At 48.1% G+C, this 18,941-nt stretch overlaps 4 protein-coding genes across 4 annotated transcripts; 2 read left to right on the forward strand and 2 right to left on the reverse strand.

Annotated features, from left to right (window-relative positions):
* Window positions 1-184: 184 nt before the first annotated feature.
* On the reverse strand, window positions 185-3,990 carry LOC117865692 (MLO-like protein 1). The gene is made up of 14 exons (XM_034749924.2): window positions 3,654-3,990; window positions 3,508-3,562; window positions 3,164-3,393; window positions 2,538-2,654; window positions 2,371-2,422; window positions 2,139-2,230; window positions 1,972-2,046; window positions 1,786-1,874; window positions 1,619-1,668; window positions 1,478-1,518; window positions 1,093-1,308; window positions 901-968; window positions 738-798; window positions 185-639 (listed from the first exon to the last, which is right to left on the reverse strand). The coding sequence occupies exons 1-14, from the start codon at window positions 3,771-3,773 to the stop codon at window positions 466-468; spliced, it is 1,440 nt and encodes a 479-aa protein (XP_034605815.1). The 5' UTR covers window positions 3,774-3,990; the 3' UTR covers window positions 185-465.
* A 904-nt stretch (window positions 3,991-4,894) lies between these two features.
* Window positions 4,895-7,739, forward strand: LOC117864414 (26S proteasome non-ATPase regulatory subunit 11 homolog). The gene is made up of 2 exons (XM_034748518.2): window positions 4,895-5,116; window positions 6,223-7,739. The coding sequence occupies exon 2, from the start codon at window positions 6,232-6,234 to the stop codon at window positions 7,507-7,509; it is 1,278 nt and encodes a 425-aa protein (XP_034604409.1). The 5' UTR covers window positions 4,895-5,116; window positions 6,223-6,231; the 3' UTR covers window positions 7,510-7,739.
* A 952-nt stretch (window positions 7,740-8,691) lies between these two features.
* On the reverse strand, window positions 8,692-10,474 carry LOC117864730 (probable methyltransferase At1g29790). The gene has a single exon (XM_034748836.2). It carries the CDS (start codon window positions 10,472-10,474, stop codon window positions 9,083-9,085), a length of 1,392 nt encoding a protein of 463 aa, XP_034604727.1. The 3' UTR covers window positions 8,692-9,082.
* A 2,280-nt stretch (window positions 10,475-12,754) lies between these two features.
* Window positions 12,755-17,255, forward strand: LOC117864494 (ferric reduction oxidase 7, chloroplastic). The gene is made up of 9 exons (XM_034748619.2): window positions 12,755-13,038; window positions 13,151-13,241; window positions 13,690-13,887; window positions 14,571-14,805; window positions 15,081-15,408; window positions 15,499-15,769; window positions 15,845-16,100; window positions 16,230-16,674; window positions 16,796-17,255. Exons 1-9 carry the CDS (start codon window positions 12,822-12,824, stop codon window positions 16,984-16,986), a joined length of 2,232 nt encoding a protein of 743 aa, XP_034604510.1. The 5' UTR covers window positions 12,755-12,821; the 3' UTR covers window positions 16,987-17,255.
* Window positions 17,256-18,941: the final 1,686 nt, after the last annotated feature.

Here is an 18,941-nt window from a genome sequence, read left to right on the forward strand (position 1 = left end):
CCCAAATCATCGACATGTATCCCAAAATTCACCCATATCATTATTGCCCTCCGACCGAGTCGGTTCCACCGATTGGTGGCCCTTCATACCCACTACATTGTCGGTTGACTAGTCCAATAGAATGATAGTTTCTATAACATTAATTAGAGCATCATATAAAAAAAATGATGATGTGGCAATAGAGTTACGAAGAAAAGAAAACCATTTTCCTTAAAAAACCAACTCTACATGAAAACAAGGAAGAGGGAAAAGGGATAGGAAGATTGGGAGAGGAAAGGAGATAGAAGAGACAGGATTGGTTGGAAATTTATTTTGAAGAAACTATCTACTGGGAAGATAATTTCATTGAGCTACATGCACCAATTAATTGAACTAAAAAAGTATGAGCTGATAGGAGGAAAATGTGATATTTCACTTGTATTTCAACCCTCCCTCACGCATAGTATATGCGCGCAGCATCTTTCCTCAGAAGGAGATGCTCCGAAGTTGAGCTGGGCGGCTCTTCTCTTCCCAATTCCGTTCCGCTGCCGCCGTACCCAGGGCAGATCTTCTCATGCGCTCCCGCGCGTTGTCGGCCCAGCCTCTGAGATGGTCAGCGACGTCGTCGGCGAACACCGCGCTCTTGAACGAACTCCCCATCTGATAGAACAGTCCACAACACAGGAGGATTAAAACTACGAACTCCATCAGGAAAAATAAAGGATACATGAGACGCTTGGTTCTTCTGGCCTACTGACATGGGACACGATGGCGTAGAGGGGGAGCGTGCTGTAGCTGCAGAGCACCTGGACGATGACGCTGGAGAACAAAAAAGAAACAGACCATGCAAAAAACCGCAAATGTTAGGTTGATGTGCATTGATCTCAAGAGGGGATTGAAAGCAGGTTCTTGCCACAGTACCATACGACGATCCTCGATACGCTGTACCCTAGTTTGTCCATGATGCAGGAGTTGATACCGAAGGTCGCCTAGTCAAGGATGCCATGATTTATCAGTGCAAACGGGTGTACATTTTCGCTTTAGAATCCAATGCATGGTAAGAGATCGATTGAACAACTGTGAAGCAAGATCTGCAGGATGTCTTGTGCTTACTAGTGTCCAGATGAAATACGCGAACTCGAACGCGTTCTGGAACAGGATGAAGTGGATGAGGACGAGCACGAGCCGGGGGCTGTGGAACCAGAACAGCTTGTCTGAAGGGCGCACGACGGCGCCCCCTTCCCCTCGGCCAGCGGCGTGCTTCGAGGCCACCTCGTAGGCCAGCTTGTTTATGATGTGCTCCAGCTTTGCCCCGATCAGAAGCAGCAGCTGCAACACAGGAGAAAGAAACAAGAGGAAAAGAAAAGAAAAGAAAATCACGAGCGTTTCATACATCAGAAACAGTAAAGACCTCTTCTATGCAACATATAGCTGTTTTATCATAGATTTTAGATGTACTGCTTGTAGCTCTGAGAGATTATGCAGAAATGTAACTTACAGACAACGGGACCAACGAGATCCAGAAATAGGAGTGCCACCCTACAGCAAGAGATTGCAATACATCATTGGTCAATTTGGTTATTCATGCTACTGAAAATATAAATACTGGATTGAGATGCATGAGAAAGAGTAAGCACACCGGTGATGTTGACTAGCAAAAAGATCATGACAAATATCCAGTAATACCATCTGCACTAGAACGAAGGCAGTTACTGATCTATGTGCCAGTTGTAGCATAAGTTCAGAAGATTTCCTATAAAAGAACAAATGTCCAAGGCTAGCAAAAAAAAGGTAATTCCAACTTACTTTATACCAACTACTCTCTTGAAATCTTTATCGAGAGCTTTGATCATGTAGTCATAAAAGTTGAACTTTGGGTGCCCCCTAAAGTGCTCCTGTCAACCAGGAGAGACATCTCATAGTAAAACCACATGGATGAGCAGCTATCAAAAAGAACAAATGGCAACATGAACAGTGCCAGGTAGCACGTACCATGACGAAACCAAGCCTCATTGTGACATAGTCATCGTTGGACACTGATCCGTAGAACTGTTTGAAGAACGATCGCTGGAAGCAAGAAGAAGAGCTCTAGTGAACGGCAGGCACTCATCATCAAGCAATAATCACCAAAGAAGTAGCGTAAGGTTACAGTTGCAGACCATCCATATTATGACCCAGGTCAATCTCTCATGCCCCTTACACCGATCCTGGATAAACTTGATTTTCTGCACCCGCTTGATCATCTTGGGAGCTGCAGTTGATGGCGCATCAGTTATTCATCAGTTAGCCTCGTCATGTGAAAGAACCGGCTGGTCCAAAAAGAAGAAGAATTTGGATACTCATGTTACAGCCATAAGCCATCGTGTAGCATGAGTATTAAAATTTTGATACCAGAGCTTCCCTCTTGCTGGATGTTGTTCTCCCAGTGCATCCATTTCCTCATCTGATGAACATGTAAATGGATTATCATGAGTGTCAAATTGGTTGTTAACATTCTGAATTCAGAGAGATCAGGTCGTTGGATGTAGATGGAATCAGCACGCTTAGAATGGACAGACCTGTAGAAGTCCCAGGAGCACAGTCAAGGCGCTGAGAACGACATGCGTGATGGCCAGAACGAAGATGAAGATGTGTAGCTGTTCTAAGGCGTGACGCGAGAGCAAGGGGACTTTTCCCTGGGAGATATAAAAAAAGGGCCACGAATCAAACCTTTAAATTAGTTTTTGTTCCACACTAAACTGTAGCATTATATTATTCTTTGCTTGATTCAATGAAAAATGCACTGTCCTGTACATGTCATTTCTTTTTCGTGACTATGCCTCTCAAAAAGTAATGAATTTATTCGAAATGAAACATTCCAAACTTTGCGTAGCACTACGAACTACTAGGAGCAATATGGGTCAAGTTCATTAGAAAAAGGGGTATTGGATGCCTAGCAAAAGTGAACCGCTCCATCCCTTTAGAAAAATTAGCAAGAATCTTAAAGCTCTTTTATCCTCTCTTTTCAAAAAAAAAAGCTCCTTTATCCTAATATTAGAGCTGCTATAATTTTGTTAAGCCCACCAAGATTCAAACTCAAAACTCCTATCCGTGGTATACCATATTAGCCTGTCTGCACCTACCCGTTCAACCTAGGTTGAAAAAGGTGAAATTTTCATCTATATACTTGGTTCCACAAGATTACCTTGCTTGAACAGTGGCCAAAAGCTGCCCCTCCTTTGAGCATCCTCCTGCCGCCGGCAGCGAAAGTGGAGGCGGTCCCGTAGTGTGCCGCCGCCGCCGAGGCATGCTTGTCGTTGTTCCCACCTCGGCACGGCAGCCAGTGCTCCATGAGGCTCTCGTCGATGCAGATCTTCTGTATCAAGTCCTGGAAGACGACGAGCAGCAGCGACACGAACCCCAGCAGCATCAGCTCTGAAAAATTAATGGTACACGAGCAAACAGCGTCATCAAACGGCTCAGTGACATAAGAGAATGGCGAACACTGGACAGTAAGGCTACGTCGAAGATCATGGCCATCAAATTAACCTTCTTTGAGCTTCAGCAACGTCTCGTACAGGGTCACCCTCCGGCGCTCCAGTGCCTGTGCTTGATCGACTTGTCAGCTCGCCTGATTTGCAAGGAGGGAAGGGACGACGACGAAGGGTGGTGGCGCGCCATGATGGGTTCCTCACCTTGCCGAGGTGATGGAGCCCGCGCTCAAAGACGAGGGAGATGAGGACGATGGCGGAGCACACGGACGCCACGATCCATGTCGGCGTCTCCTCCAGCGTCGCCTCCGACTCCGACGACATGGCCGACGCCGACGATGCGGGCGATCTCTAGCTCCCTCTTTAGTCTTTAGCTACGGCCCTGAAATGAAGTAGTTCATGCAGGTGTGTGGCTCTCAGGATGATGGTGATTGTGCTTGAGCCACTCACTCCCCTTTGACCATCGATCGAGCTCGTGTCCAGTTGTTTTTCGCTGATTTTTTTTTGAGATGCTTTTTCGGTGGATTGGTATGCTCCGTATAATATTTTAACCAACACCCAAAAGATATAAAGGTAGAGTCCTAAAAGAATTGAGAGAATTTTATAAAGGCAGCTGTATGGATCGATGCTTATATTGACATTAAATCATTAATGCATGAGACCTGAATTTTCTATTATATCCATCGACGCGAAAAGGCTTGCGTCGTTGCATGGCACTGACGTTTACTTCCAGGGCAAGGCTGCAAGCCTGCAGCATGAAAGCTAGCACATCAGCAGGAAGAACAAATCCTACATACGCTTGCAGGTGCTCCACGCAAGAAAATAAGCTTTTTTTTAAAAAAAAATGCAAAGTTACGGTCTCTTGGTAATACAGTACTGCATCGGCATATATTCTATGTCTGAGCTGGTTGCCCGATTAACATACCAATGCAACAACGCCAAACGCATCATACAGCTGGAAAACCCAATGAAAAAAAAGACTAAATAAATGCATTTTCTTTTTTATAAACACTAGTATTTGATTTGCCAATAATAGAGAGAATTTTATAGAGGCAGCTGTATGGACCGATGCTTAGATTGACACTAATGCATGAAAGGCACCTGGTTTTTCTATTCCATCCATCAACGCGGAAAAGGCTCGCGTCGTTGCATGGCACTGACGTTTACTTCCAGTGCAAGGCTGCAAGCCTGGTCAGCAGGAAGAACAAATCCTACACACGCTTGCAGCGGAAAATAACGCCAGGCTGGGTATCAGGTGCTCCCGCTGCAAGAAGATAAACTTTTTTGTTAAAAAAAATGCAAAAGTCTCTTTCGGTGGGCCTTGCCGGAACGTAGGACCGTCTCGCGGCCCAGCAGTAAGTCAGGCCCATAACCAACCGATGAAGCCCAACACTAGCTTGTAACCCAGCCCACTCAAAAGCAGCAAAGGTTCCAATTCCGTAAACCAACCCGAATCGGAGGACAAGAACTCGTCCTCTTCCTCGAGTGATATCCCCTCGCGCCGGCTGTGCCGAGCGACGCTAGGCGCGCGACAATCCGTCGACCCCGGCCGGCCACCTCTCGAAGTAAGACTCCACCGCCCGAGCCTCTCCGACGAGCACGCCTTCCGGTTGATCCCGGCGCCCTCCCTTCCTCCGGAGCGCGCGGCTCCACATCTCCTCTCGTTGGTAAGCAAATAAACCCTAGATTGGCTGGATGTATCAATCGCTCTGTAGTTCCCTTTCCGCTGAGCAAGGATCCGAATTGCTGCGCCGCACTCCATAATTCATCTAACCTGTCGTGGATTCGTTTTCTGCGTGTCAGAGGAGCTGATCCAATCTTTCTGGTAGTGGAGTTGGCGGTTGGCATCTGCTACTTCGATTTGGCTAGATTTGGGCTTAGGGTGTTTGATTATGGTGTCTGGTGGTTAGCTGTCCCCTACATACTCCCCTATACATTAAGCTCCGACATGTAGCAGCACAATTGTTGTTGCTCTCTGATGATATGACAGTCATAATTTGATGATTCACGCTGCTAGGACTCAGTAGTAGGTGTTTCATACAAAAGCTTTGTAGAATCTTTCCCATTTGGAGCTTGCTTTTGGTATGAGGCCTCCAAATTATGAATTTTTTACCAAGAGGGAAAGCAATTACATGCACACCTAGAATCTGGTCCAAAATTTTGATTGCGATTTTTATTTTATTTTTTTCTGCTACTGTGGTTTGTGTGCGCACACACCCAGTGAATAATTTCTGGATCCACAACTGTCAATCTATTAAGTCTATTATATGGTTGTCAGTCATGGTTGCATTGAAGTTTCCGACGACTCGAAGTATTATCTGTATCCCTAGATCTTGTGCCCTCTCAATGCTGTACCATCTTCCTCTTACAGTAACTACGTAATTGATATTTTCTGGATTGATAATTTCTTGCACGCACAAAAGCTCATTATGCTTTTCTCCTTCTAAATGTTCAACTTTGCTGCTGCCAATCATGACATGGAAGCACGTCTTTCTTTTTGTTGTTTCTTTTGTTAGATTGGCACATAAGGATTAATCGTGCATTTAGCTATTCCAGAAGTTCCATTGTCTCTTAATTAATAATTAATACTACAAAATTTAAGGATTTCCCCTTAAATTTTGAGTGACATCTTATTTTAAGTTTCATCTTGTTTTTTCCCCAGATGTTGCTTTATTTAGTCCATGTGTAATTTAAGGATTTCCCCTTTTGTTCTGGCTGGTTCTTAACTCATTTTCTAACAGCTGGTACTTATATTTGTTATGCTGGTATGTAGGGAGTAACCATGTCTTCAATGGAATCGTCTTACCTTCCTGCCACAACTGAGTCATTAGCCAAGGCTCAAGAGGCTAAGGATGCTTCAGAGTCCATTTCAATCCTTTACCGTGTCATTCAGGACCCATCTTCTTCTGCTGATGCTTTGAGAACAAAAGAAGTTGCGATTACAAATCTTACAAACTACCTCACTAAAGAGAACCGAGCTGAGGAGCTACGTAATCTTTTGACACAGCTCAGGCCATTTTTTGCAGTGATTCCTAAGGCAAAGACTGCAAAAATTGTCCGAGGAATAATTGATGCTGTCGCCAAGATACCTGGAACATCTGATCTTCAGATTTCACTCTGCAAGGAGATGGTGGAGTGGACTCGTGCAGAGAAACGTACTTTTCTCCGGCAGCGTGTGGAGGCAAGGTTGGCAGCTCTCCTGTTAGAGAATCAGGAGTATACTGAAGCCCTTGCCCTCCTTACTAGTCTTATCAAGGAAGTCAGGAGGCTTGATGACAAGTTACTTCTTGTGGACATTGACCTTCTGGAAAGCAAACTCCACTTCTCCCTGAGAAACCTGCCAAAGGCCAAAGCCTCGTTGACTGCTGCTAGAACAGCAGCAAATGCCATTTATGTTCCACCTGCTCAGCAGGGTACTATTGATCTCCAGAGTGGAATCCTCCATGCTGAAGAAAAGGATTACAAGACTGCTTACAGCTACTTCTTTGAAGCATTTGAAGCTTTCAGTGCTCTGGAGGACCCAAAGGCCATCTTCAGCCTGAAGTACATGCTCTTGTGCAAGATAATGGTTAACCAAGCTGATGATGTGGCAGGAATAATCTCGTCTAAGGCTGGCCTAAAGTATCTGGGTCCTGATGTTGATGCTATGAAGGCTGTTGCTGATGCGTACTCTAAAAGATCTCTCAAGTATTTTGAGACTGCCCTTCGTGATTACAAATCCCAGCTGGAGGAGGACCCTATTGTCCACAGGCATCTTTCATCTCTGTATGATACACTCCTGGAGCAGAATCTCTGCAGGCTGATCGAGCCCTATTCGAGGGTGGAGATTGGACACATAGCAGAAATGATTGAATTGCCAGTTGACCACGTTGAGAAGAAGCTGTCACAGATGATCCTTGACAAGAAATTTGCGGGGACTCTGGACCAAGGTGCAGGCTGCCTCATCATCTTCGAGGATCCCAAGACCGAGGAAATCTTCCCTGCTACACTGGAAACCATTTCGAACGCGGGGAAGGTTGTGGATAGCCTCTACATGAGGTCGGCCAAGATCATGGCCTGAGGGCATCTAGTCATGTGTTAGTTTACCTTTTTGCTCTGATTTCACCATGTTTCAGTTCTGTTGGTGCCCTCAGACATATAGTGCTTAATATTGACATTTTATTATTCTGAATGTTGGTCCCTCATTCTAGTTGAACGAAACGTACCATCTTGCTCACGAACAAGACAGTTTGTTGTTTCTGCGTGGTGGAAATACCGTGAACACTAGCTGGTTTCTAGCATTATCATCTATTTTGCTGTTCCATTATCATTTGTCCCACTGTGGGGCTGGCTTTCTTCTTTTTGAGCACTGCAGATTCACACTAAATGCCGGCCATTTTCTTGCAGAATGGAATGAGCGATTAATTAAGCATGAAGTACTTGCCAGCCTTTAGTATCAGTGTTCATGATTGGCCTAACTTAACATGTATGTGGATTCTGGTATGTTGCTACTCCACTATGTCTTGTTATGTGAATGCTGGAGTACATGTTGAAGAGAATTAGCGTGGGATTACTGGGTCTTATTTGGTTCTTTTAGTTTATGGACTAAACTTTAGTTCGACCCATGTTTGGTTTCAGGATTAAAGTCCATAAATATTGTTAAACAAAGACCCTTTTACCCTTCCTCCCTATCCCTGGTACCTTTTTTTCCCCTGTTCTAGCGTTTTTGGCTCGTGCTAGCGCTAGATTTAGCAAGAAGAGCAAAGCAGAGTAGTCAGCAGATCACAGATTCACAGCACAGCACATTTCCCAGCACCTGCCGCCACCACCATCGGGACACGCCGCAGACCTCGTCCCCAACCACAACCCACCCGCCGCTGCAGCACCGGCGCCCGCCCAAGGGCGACACGGCAAAGCGGGGAGAGGGGTGGCCTTGGGGAGGTGTGGATCCGAGGAGGGCCGCTGCTCGGGACCCGGTGCCAACCGCGGTGCCCTTCCTCATCGTCGTCGTTTGGTCCCTAAGGGCCGGTGATGTGATCACTGGCCGCTGTGACTGGGGGAGGGAGGGCGGTGGCGGGCGGGAGGGAGGCCGGCGGGCGGGCGGCGGGAGGGAGCTGGGTGGGCGGCAATGACGGTGGGCGGGTGGGCGGCAGCAGGCGGCGGGAGGGAGCCGGGCGGGCGGACGGGAGGGTGGGACGAGGAGTAATGAGGGGTAGGGGCGTCCCCAAGACACTTTAGTCTAGTTTAATCCAGTTTTATGGTAGTCCACCTGTTTGGGAGTTTAAGACTAAAAAGTGCAAATTTTAGTCAAAAAGTTTTAGTTCATGGGAATCAAACACCCCTTAGTAACTTAAGCGGAGTACATACATGTTAGAATGAATCAGTTGCTGCTCCGGAAACATTTTTGAATTTTGACCACGACATCACACTGCCAGCATGCGTCACAGCTGAGCAGCAGCAGTCGGAGGTCGGGAACAATTCCACCGAACTATTTCTTGAAAAAATGTTCAAAAACTCTTATCACAGTCTCATCATCTTCTCCCTACAACGCTATTTTTTCTTTCTGACGTTCGTGTCATGACAATTATATGAACCCAAAGCGCAGCAGCAAATCAAGGGACAAAACAAAACAAAACAACAAACGCGTTACCAAATCAAGTCATGGGCTTCTCGAGCAGCGCCGACACATACCACTCGTTCCTCTCGGCGCTGAGGTCGAGCTTCCGGCCGGCCTTCCACCGGAGCCGCCGGAATCCGACGCGGTCGAAGATGGGCACGTAGGTGGCGTTGAGCTGCGGGCCCAGGCAGAAGAAGTGGTCCAGCCAGAAGACTCCCCCGGGCCTGAGCACCCGGTAGATGTCGAAGAGCGCGGCCTCCAGCACGGCGTCGGGCACCCAGTTGCTGAGCGCGTTCATGGAGTGCACGATGTCCAGCACGCCGTCGGCGAAGGGTAGCCGCTGCATGAGCGTGAGCTGCAGCGGCACCAGCCCGCGCGACGCCACGAACGCGCTGAACGGCGCGTCCAGGTCCATCGTCGTCGTCACCACCGTCACGTTCCGCTCCGCCATCCGCGCCGCGAAGGTGCCCGTGCCGCCGCCGATGTCGAGCCCGATCCGTACCGTCCCCGGCGCCCGCGACCGCAGCACGCTGTCGATGCCGAACCCGACCCCGCCGTTGTCGGCCTGCCACCGCCGCCGCTCCTTCCCTTCCAGGTCGAAGCAGTCCTTGCAGAAGGAGGGCACCCCGCCCCGGGCGCGCGCGCGCCGCACGAGGCAGGTGTAGTTCTTGCACGTGTACGGCGCCCACCGCACGGTGGTGTCCGGCGGGACCGACCACAGGCTCCGCGGCAGCGGCGCCGGCTCCACGTACCCCACCGGCGACCTCGCCCGGCACCGGCGGCGGGGCAGCGGCTCGCACCCCTTGAGCGCCAGCTGCAGCGCCAGGGCGTCGTCGTCGGGGCACTCGCCGCCGGCGTCGTACGCCATGTACCGCGCCAGCTCGTCCTGGAAGTTGCGGCAGGCGAAGCCGAGGCCGGGGAAGAGCTCGTCGGTGCCGAAGTTGGGGTGGAATCCGAGCGGCAGCCGGTGAGGCTCGATGGCGAGCTTGAGCTCCCCCGCGGGCTCCTCGGGCCACCCGCCGAAGTCCCTGGTTTCCGGCGCGTCGCCGTGCACGGCGCCGAGCCCCGCGAGCACGGACTCGAGGAGGCTCGACGACGCGTTGCACTGGGACCGCAGCGCCGCGAGCTCCGCGCGGGCTCCCGCGAGCTCGGCGCGCGTGGCGTTGAGGTCGCGCAGCAGCGCGGCCGAGTCCCACAGGTGGATCCGCGGCGCCGACGCCGGGAGGTGCACGGACAGCGACGCCCCGGAGAAGAGGTAGACGGAGACGAGGTTGGTGGCGATGACGACGAGCAGGATCTTGAGCTTGGCGCGCCGCGGCGCCGGCCGCGCCGCCGTGGGCCGGTGCCCGTGGACGCGGCCCAACATCGCCTCGTCGACGTGCTGCTGCTGCTGCTGCGATGCGTGGCCCCGGTGCTTGGCCGCGTACATTGCTGCCTGGTGCCGGCGATCGGCAACGACGGCTAGCTGCGTGCGCCGATCAGCTCAGCGTTCACCGTTCACCGAGATCAATTCGACATGCGAAAATGGCGTTTCCTGACGCATCGGCAGAACGGCTCGTTCGCAATGGACCGATCGATCGAGCTCGGAGAGTATCCAGATGTGAAGCGGAGATGCATTACGCGTTTGACTTTGGATGTGCTCGCATGTGTGCGTGGATTGCAGATTACACATCGACGCCCTCTCCTCCCGTGGGCGATTGCTTTGAGAGGAGAAAATGGGCGGGGCATTTTTGCTTCGCAAGCCAGCAGATTGCAAGTCGCTTGGGGGGTCGAGCTGTGTGGCCGAATTGTGGGCCCGCCAGCGCAGCGAGCGTTTAGTGGATGGCATTCCCGTCCTCGGGCATTGGTCTGCGGCCCGGAGAGGGGACTCCGCCATTGCTGGGGTAAAGACACGGAAAGGAAGGGAATTGACTGCGATCTTGAAGAATCTTGAGAGGGGACTCCGCCATAGGTTTTTACCCCTTCTTTTTTCGGGGAAGCAATACAAACATTCTGTATTTCAGGATGAACCAAGAAATTGTATCTTTGTAACCAAGAAATTGTATCTTTGTAACCTGAACCTAAACAAAAAAAAAACCCAGTAAATATTTGTGGCAAAACAAAAAAGAAAGAGGAAGAAAAGAACTCCTGAAATCGCGTGCAGGCAGGCAGGCAGAGAACATGGAATGACGGGGCCATCTCCACGAGGGGGTGTTTAGATCTGGACTAAAATTTATATCACATCGAATATTCGGAGGCTAATTAGGAGAACTAAACATGAGCTAATTATAAAACTAATTACACAGATGGAGGCTAATTCCCGAGACGAACCTATTAAACCTAATTAATCTATCATTAGCACATATTTACTGTAGCATCACATGGTCAAATCATGAAAGATTCGTCTCACAAATTAATCTCCATTTGTGCAATTAGTTTTGTAATTAATCTATATTTAATACTTCTAATTAGTATCTAAACATTCGATGTGATAGAAATTTTAGGAGCTACTAAAGAAACAAACGGGACCTAGACTATATGAGTGTAATCTACTTGAGGCTGAGCAGGGCTTTGGAGAAACAGAAAAGGAAAATACATGGGCCGGCCTCGGAGACCATCTAATGGGCCAGGCCAATTTGTAAGGTATTCCAGCGTGAACATTTTTTTCCGATGCGCAGAGCAGATTCACGCTGGAATCCGTGTCGCGTCCGCACTGGCCCATTCGTCCGTCTGTTGTTTGTATCTGCTCTGCGCCTTCTTGATTCCTCCAATGGAAGGAAAAATCGCCAGGAAGACTAGTGGCCCAGGAGAGAGCCCAGGGACGTGTGGCTGAGCCCTTTCGGGGTCCGTACGGGCCTGCGGGCCCACACACTAATGGTCCCTTGGCAGGGCCCCCGGCGACAGCTACGGCCCGGGCCCACCGGTCCTCGTCTCGCCCCCCACGTAGGGCCATTCCCTGCTCCGCCGTCAGTGTCGCCTCTTTGTCGGAGTTCGCAGGTGATCTATCGCCGTGATGCTGAAAGTTCATTACCGTGATGTTGGATGGGATGGATGGTCCATCGGCAGCCACCGCACAGCACCGGTCTCCCGCGGCAACGGCAGCCACCTTTAATTCCCATGGCTGGAGTTTTTTCCCCCAGCTTTTTTACCCTTTCCTTGGAGCTTGCTTTCGGCTATGGCTGGAGATAATGGGGTCTACTATCGGAGGATGAATGTGATGTTGCTAGCTGGACGAAAAGGGTCCCTACTCCAAATCTCCAATCAATGGAAATTCTTCGTGGGATGACAACGCCCCGACGGCATTCAAGACGAAGGATGATAGTAAGTATAAATACGTACTAGATTCATTCTCTTTTAATTTAACCTCAGAAAAAAGGAGATCATTTTCTTGAGAGCATTGCTTGATTTGCTGAGCATCTTTTGGCAGTGATGGATGAAACGAAGGAGCTCTACGAAAAATTTATCGGGATAAGAATTCTGTGGTATAATCTTCACCTGGGAATGACGTGGGCGTTTCCGATCGCACAGGTGGGCCTTCCGGAAGCACACGTTGGTCGTGTGGCTCACTGCGTCACTCTGCTCAGCAACGCTGCAACTACCTGACAATGGCATCCCCTCCGCGCCGTTGCCGCCCTCCGCGGCATCGCCGTCGCAGTCGCAGACAAGCGCGTCACCTACGCCTGGCACCTCGACCGTATAAGAGCGGCGAGGCCTTGCCCCACAGGAGGGGCAGAGGCTAGTGCGGCCCTAGATTCTCTCGCGCCTCCACTTTACCTTCTTCTGGCCTTCTCCGCGCCATGGCCCACGAACGGGAGCCGCTCCTGCGGCAGCAGAGCGGCGGCGGCGGCGGCGCCGCCCCGCTGCCGTCGCTGGCCAGGACCGTGCTCAAGTTCCTCATGTGGGCGGTGTTCCTCACCTGGGCCGCGGGGATCTTCTTCCTCCCGACCAAGCCCGTGCAGACGGTGTTCAGGAAGTGGATCAGCCTCACCAGGGACTCCACGTTTGGCCTCGCCGGTACACTCTCATGAAGAAATTGTACTCTTCTCGCTCTCTTTTGTTCTGTGGAAGTAGGGGAAAGCAAGTGACTGGGTCCTTTCCCTTTTTTTCTTGTTCCTGATTCTTGCAGGGGGCGTTTTCCTGACCTTCAGTGCGCCCATTCTGATCATTGCGCTCCTGGCATATGTGTACATCTCCTTCTTTCCAAGTGACCATATGGAGTAAGTTTTTGTTCTCTTGAGACGTAGGTTTGAGATTCTTCTTGCGGAATTTGGATACTTGGTCCACTTTTTAGCATTGAAGAAATGCTAGGGATTTAGAAGAGTCCTTCCTGAACTTTGGGATCTGAGTAGTTTAGTTCTGATAGGGTGACCAACTGGAACTGAAAATTCAGAGTCACGAACCGTTGTTTATTTAGTGATTCGTACTAAATTATTTCAAAAACAAACCTAGGCATGCTAGCCTCTGAAAAATTGTAAGCTCCGAACAACCTGAACATTTTAAGTTCAGAGCACAGAATCTTTACATATATTTCTTGAAGAGTGGCCTGCAGCTGCTTCCAGTTCATGTCCATAAACTCATCATTGCATTTACTTGTATATACCAGGAAGACAGCTGCTTCCGGTTCATGTCCATAAACTCATCATTGCTTTTACTTGTATATACCAGGAAGAGGAAGCTGAGGTCACTGAGTTTCCGTCTCTGGACACTCCCTGTTCTTGTCGATGGCCCTTTTGGAGTCGTTTCTGCAGTTGAATTCATCGGAATTGTCCTATTTATCATTTACGTCGTCTACTCAATGATCTATTATGCTGTGGAGAGCGTGAGTCTTATCCAAGAATTCCATATACCATCAATGACCAATAGGTATGTTCTATAATGAAGGATATATTGATCCAAAGCCATTTTTCTTTCCTTCTTCTTTTCTTTTAATTTTTTGCCCCAGACTGAGAAGTCAACATCGTTAGGCATGCAGCAATTTAGGCTCTAGAACTAAGTATTGCTTTTAGTGTCATCATTAGTAACTTGCCACTTATATATAGTTCATCATCGCTAATGCTAAAAGTTTATATGACCTAATGCTCCACAATGAAGTTCAGTTTTTTTTTCAGAAAATACTATTGTGCATGATGCGTGATTATATATTGATTGAGTGTTACTGCTTAAGTTGTGGAACATGCACATATACTAGTTCATCGGTTCTCTATCTGAAGTTATTTATATTACAAGATTCCCATCTCATTTACTTTGTGATAATTTAGATGCCCCAGCTTTACCCCATAGGCAATACAGAATATGGTGCTTATAATTTGTTAACTGTGGAAGTAGATAGTACCGATATTCTAAAAACAGCTGGAAGAGCTTGGGAAAATGCAATTCGCTGCAAAACTTGTTTTAATAAGAACAAGTGTTGATGATTTATTGAGTCTGAAGATAAGTATCATGCTCTTTACTACTACTAAAAATTAAATAGCATGTAGCCTGTGGCAAAGGTTAGTTTGATTATCTGATCAGTAAAGTTCTAAGGTATTATTTGTTTTTCCTTGCAGTGAGTTGATGCTGCATATCATCGGCCTCCGTTTAGGATCAGTTGGGTTGTTCTGCATGCTCTTCCTGTTCCTGCCAGTCGCGAGGGGCTCAGTTCTTCTTCGGCTTATCGACATTCCATTTGAGCATGCTACTAGATACCACGTCTGGCTTGGACATCTTACGATGGCTCTCTTTACATTGCATGGCTTGTGCTATGTGATCGAATGGTCAATGCAGGGGCGACTACTTGAAGAAGTAAGTACAGAATGATACAGAACCATTCAGATTTTATGATTTGCCATGGTCAATGCCTTACCTGTTTTTATTGTCTAGTGACTAGTGAATACATGCTGGAAATGTTTCTGAAACATAGAATAGATTGATGGACAACAACTAGAACATGTCTGAAAACACTTTCTGATATGAAAAAGTTTGCAAGTTGTGGCTGATGGCAAAGTAGTTTGTTGTTAGTTGTGTTTATTTCTCAGAGCTTGTGGTACTATTGAGTACACATGGTACCCTCTTTCTAGATGGCAGAATGGAAGGAAATTGGGGTGGCAAATCTACCTGGTGTGATCAGCTTGGTAGCCGGCCTTCTTATGTGGGTGACCTCACTTCACCCCGTGAGGAAGAGGTTCTTTGAGCTCTTCTTCTACACCCACCAACTCTACATCATCTTTATCGTGTTCTTGGCGCTCCATGTCGGCGACTACGTCTTCAGCTTTTCGGCTGGGGCGGTCTTCCTCTTCATGCTCGACCGCTTCCTCAGGTTCTGGCAGTCAAGGGCGAAAGTTGACATCATTTCAGCTGCCTGCCGCCCATGCGGGACTGTGGAGCTAGTCTTCTCAAAACCAGCAAGTAAAGAGCCTATTTTCCTTGTATGCTACATTAATCATTGCTTCATTTCTGTTGTCACTGTTTCTTTAACAATTGCTCCTTGTTCTACAGGTCTCCGCTACAATGCTCTCAGTTTCATCTTCATTCAAGTGCGCGAGTTGTCATTCTTGCAGTGGCATCCATTCAGTGTATCTTCTAGCCCCATGGATGGGAGATACCACATGTCGGTACTAATAAAAGTACTTGGCACATGGACTGAAAAACTGAGGAGCACCATCACCGGCGTCCAGGAGCAGAACAGAGGTGACTCCGAGTTGCAATGCGGCCGCATAACAGCCTGCGTGGAAGGGCCGTACGGGCATGAATCACCCTACCACTTGATGTGAGTTTTCAGTTGACCCGAATACTGCCATTGGGTAAAGTTCAAGTTCATGACTTTTGCATGATACGCGTTCAGGTACGAGAATCTCATCCTGGTGGCAGGAGGCATCGGAATATCGCCGTTCTTGGCGATCCTTAGCGACATAATCCACAGGATCGAGGAGGGCAAGCAATGCATGCCCAAGAACGTGCTGGTCCTGTGGTCAGTCAAGAAGTCCAAGGAGCTTTCTCTCTTGTCGGCAGTCGATGCGCAGACCATCACTTCATTTGTCTCTGAAAAATTGCATCTGGATATCCAGGCCTTCGTGACCCAAGAATCCCAGGCTCCTTTGGTAAGTAGCACGCAGTCCATTGCTCAAAGAATTTGCTTCCCTCCCTTCTTCTTTTTCTTTTAATGCACGACGACCCCATTGAATTCTTAGCTCACTGTTCCATGGCAATGGCACCTGGCACCGATGCAGGAGGATGGCATCGTTGGGGACGAGCAGAAAGCCCCCGGCATGTTCGTCAAGAACGGGACGACCATGTCCGGGCTGGTCGGTACCGGGGACAACTTCTGGGCGGCCATGTACTTCCTGGCGTCGACACTGGGCTTCCTCCTGGCGTACGCCCTGGTGCGGGTGTACTACGTGAAGCCCCACAACGTGGTGGCGTGGTGGTACCTGGGCCTCCTGTTGATGCTGTGCATGGCCGCCGGCGTCGCCCTCCCCGGCGGGCTCGTCGTGCTCCTGTGGCACTTCTCCGAGAAGCGGAGGCTGGAGAACGACAAGTGGGACGCCGCTGCCTCCCAGTCACCGCGCGCCGCCGAGCAGACACCGGCCGGTGGCGGTGACGACAACGCCTTCCCCGGCGTCAGCCTCGCCGCCATGCGGACGACCCGGTACGGGTGCCGGCCAAACTTCGAAGGTAACTAGGTAGCCTGAAACTGAAGTTCACCGTGCCACTGTGGCGATCAACTGGTGGTGTTGCAGGCTTCCAGCGATCGAGTTATTGACGACCGTCTTTTGTGTGTGGATTGTGTTTTCAGCGGAGTTCGCGGCGTTCGCGGAGCGCGCCGGCGACGCGGCGGACGTGGGCGTGCTGGTGTGCGGGCCGCCGGGGCTGCAGACGAGCGTGGCGAGGGAGTGCAGGGCGCGGAACCTCCGGCGCGGCGCCGCGGCGGAGAAGGGCAGCAGCCGCGCCGTCTTCCATTTCAACAGCCACAGCTTCGACCTCTAATGGATCACACACTACACGTACCGGCTGGGTCCGAAGAGCACGTAGAGTCCAGTCCATACGTGCACGTTGCACAGTTGTTACAGATACATGCTGTTTCTGCAGTCGTTATATGCCGTATAACGCGTGTGTACATATGTAGCTGATGAATACAAAAATTAATCGTACGAGGATGTGTATCTGCATGTGACACGTGTAGCATATTCATGCATCATACTATGCATGATCGAAACAGAGAGGTTAAGGTAAATGGAGTTTATTCTGGTGCCTCAGCCTCTCACCTTCTTCCGTTCCTTCGTTTTCCGGCGGCGGTGGCGCCTCTGCATTTTTTTTTTTGAGAGCACTGGCATATCCCGTCGACCTGGTCAGTGCCGGTCCTAAGTTTTTAAGGGCCCTGCGAACTCATCACGATGGCCCTCTATACTATATATAAATTTTATAGTATATATAAGTGCTAATTTTTCTTGCAAAACAAATCTGGTAATATATTTTTAATTCAACCTGTTTGATAATTATCGAAGAACAATAAAGACTAAAACTAATAAGATTACCTTAAGGAAGAATAGAACTCCATAATATACATTGCTTCTCATAAAAATATAGTTCTTCGAGCATTTCTTGATGCAAAATCATCAAGGACGGTATTGAGATCAATAGTGTCCAAGATATCCCTCTCGATGGTGCACATAGCCAATCCATTTAACCTTTCTTCTGACATAGTTGATCTCAAATAGTTCTTCAACAACTTCAATTTTGAGAAACTTCTTTCTGCCGAAGCTACAGTCACAGGTACAGTTAAGAGGATTCGATAGGCAACTGAAACATTTGGATAGCAATCTGCAGCTATAACAAACTCCAGAATCTCAAACGCTGACATCAAAGAATCTGGCAAAGTCACTTGTAGCACCTTTAATTCTGAAAAAAAATCATTGATCTCAACATCGGATGAGTTATCCTGAGAAAATATTTCCACAAAATTCTTGCAGTGCAGCCAAAGATCAGCTTCATCCAAAGATTTCAAATTTTTTGAGTTGAACAAGAACCCAAAAATGTTATCAAATTTTTTCATCTGCTCAAATCTACTAGTCAATGAAGCAATTGCAGCATCAATCATAACATTAAAGTACTCTACTCTAAATGAGTCTACAGCAGATCGTTGTATTTCCTCATCTTGGTCATCTTGTTCATCAAATTGTTTCTTTCTCTTTCCTTGACGTTTTGGACGAAATTTTGGCTCTATATCCATTTCAGATGCAATGTTTTTTGTTGTATCCATACTAGAAGTGAAACCTTCATCTCTATACTTCTTAAAATATGATATGACACCTTCAATATGTTTGAGAGTATCATCTATACTCACAATTTTAGATTGCAACTTCTTGCTCACCTTATTTATAGAGAATAAAATATCGTGCCAAATAACCAAACCAACTAAAAATTCAAAATTCTCTAGTGCACTCACCAAAGATTGACATTCACTAACTGCCATTGGATCATCAATTGAAGCCTTCTCTAGCGCTATTAAAGCTGATCTTATTTGAGGAGTTTGGAATCTGATAGCTTGAACACTTTTTATTCGACTTTCCCAGTGTGTATTAGACCATGACTTAACTGTCAATCCTGGAACATTGTCCACTAAAATCTTCCACCTTTTAGTAGATTTTGCAAACAATGTGTATATACGTTGGATGAGACCAAAAAAAGAAATAGCTTGCCTGCAAGATTTAACAAATAGTAAGTTTGAAACTTTTCCCAAAACATGACATATTATATGAAAACAATGTATAATAGAAATAATAGTTTACCTGCAAGATTTTCCCATATCACAAAGAGTAAGATTCAGACTATGACATGCACACGGCATGTATAGTGCTTTTCGATTAATTTCAAGCAAGCGCTTCTGAACACCTTGGTGAGAACCCTTCATATTTGAACCATTATCATAGCCTTGTCCTCTC

The sequence above is a fragment of the Setaria viridis genome, chromosome 7, assembly GCF_005286985.2.
Source record: "Setaria viridis chromosome 7, Setaria_viridis_v4.0, whole genome shotgun sequence".
Classification (NCBI taxonomy): domain Eukaryota; kingdom Viridiplantae; phylum Streptophyta; class Magnoliopsida; order Poales; family Poaceae; genus Setaria; species Setaria viridis.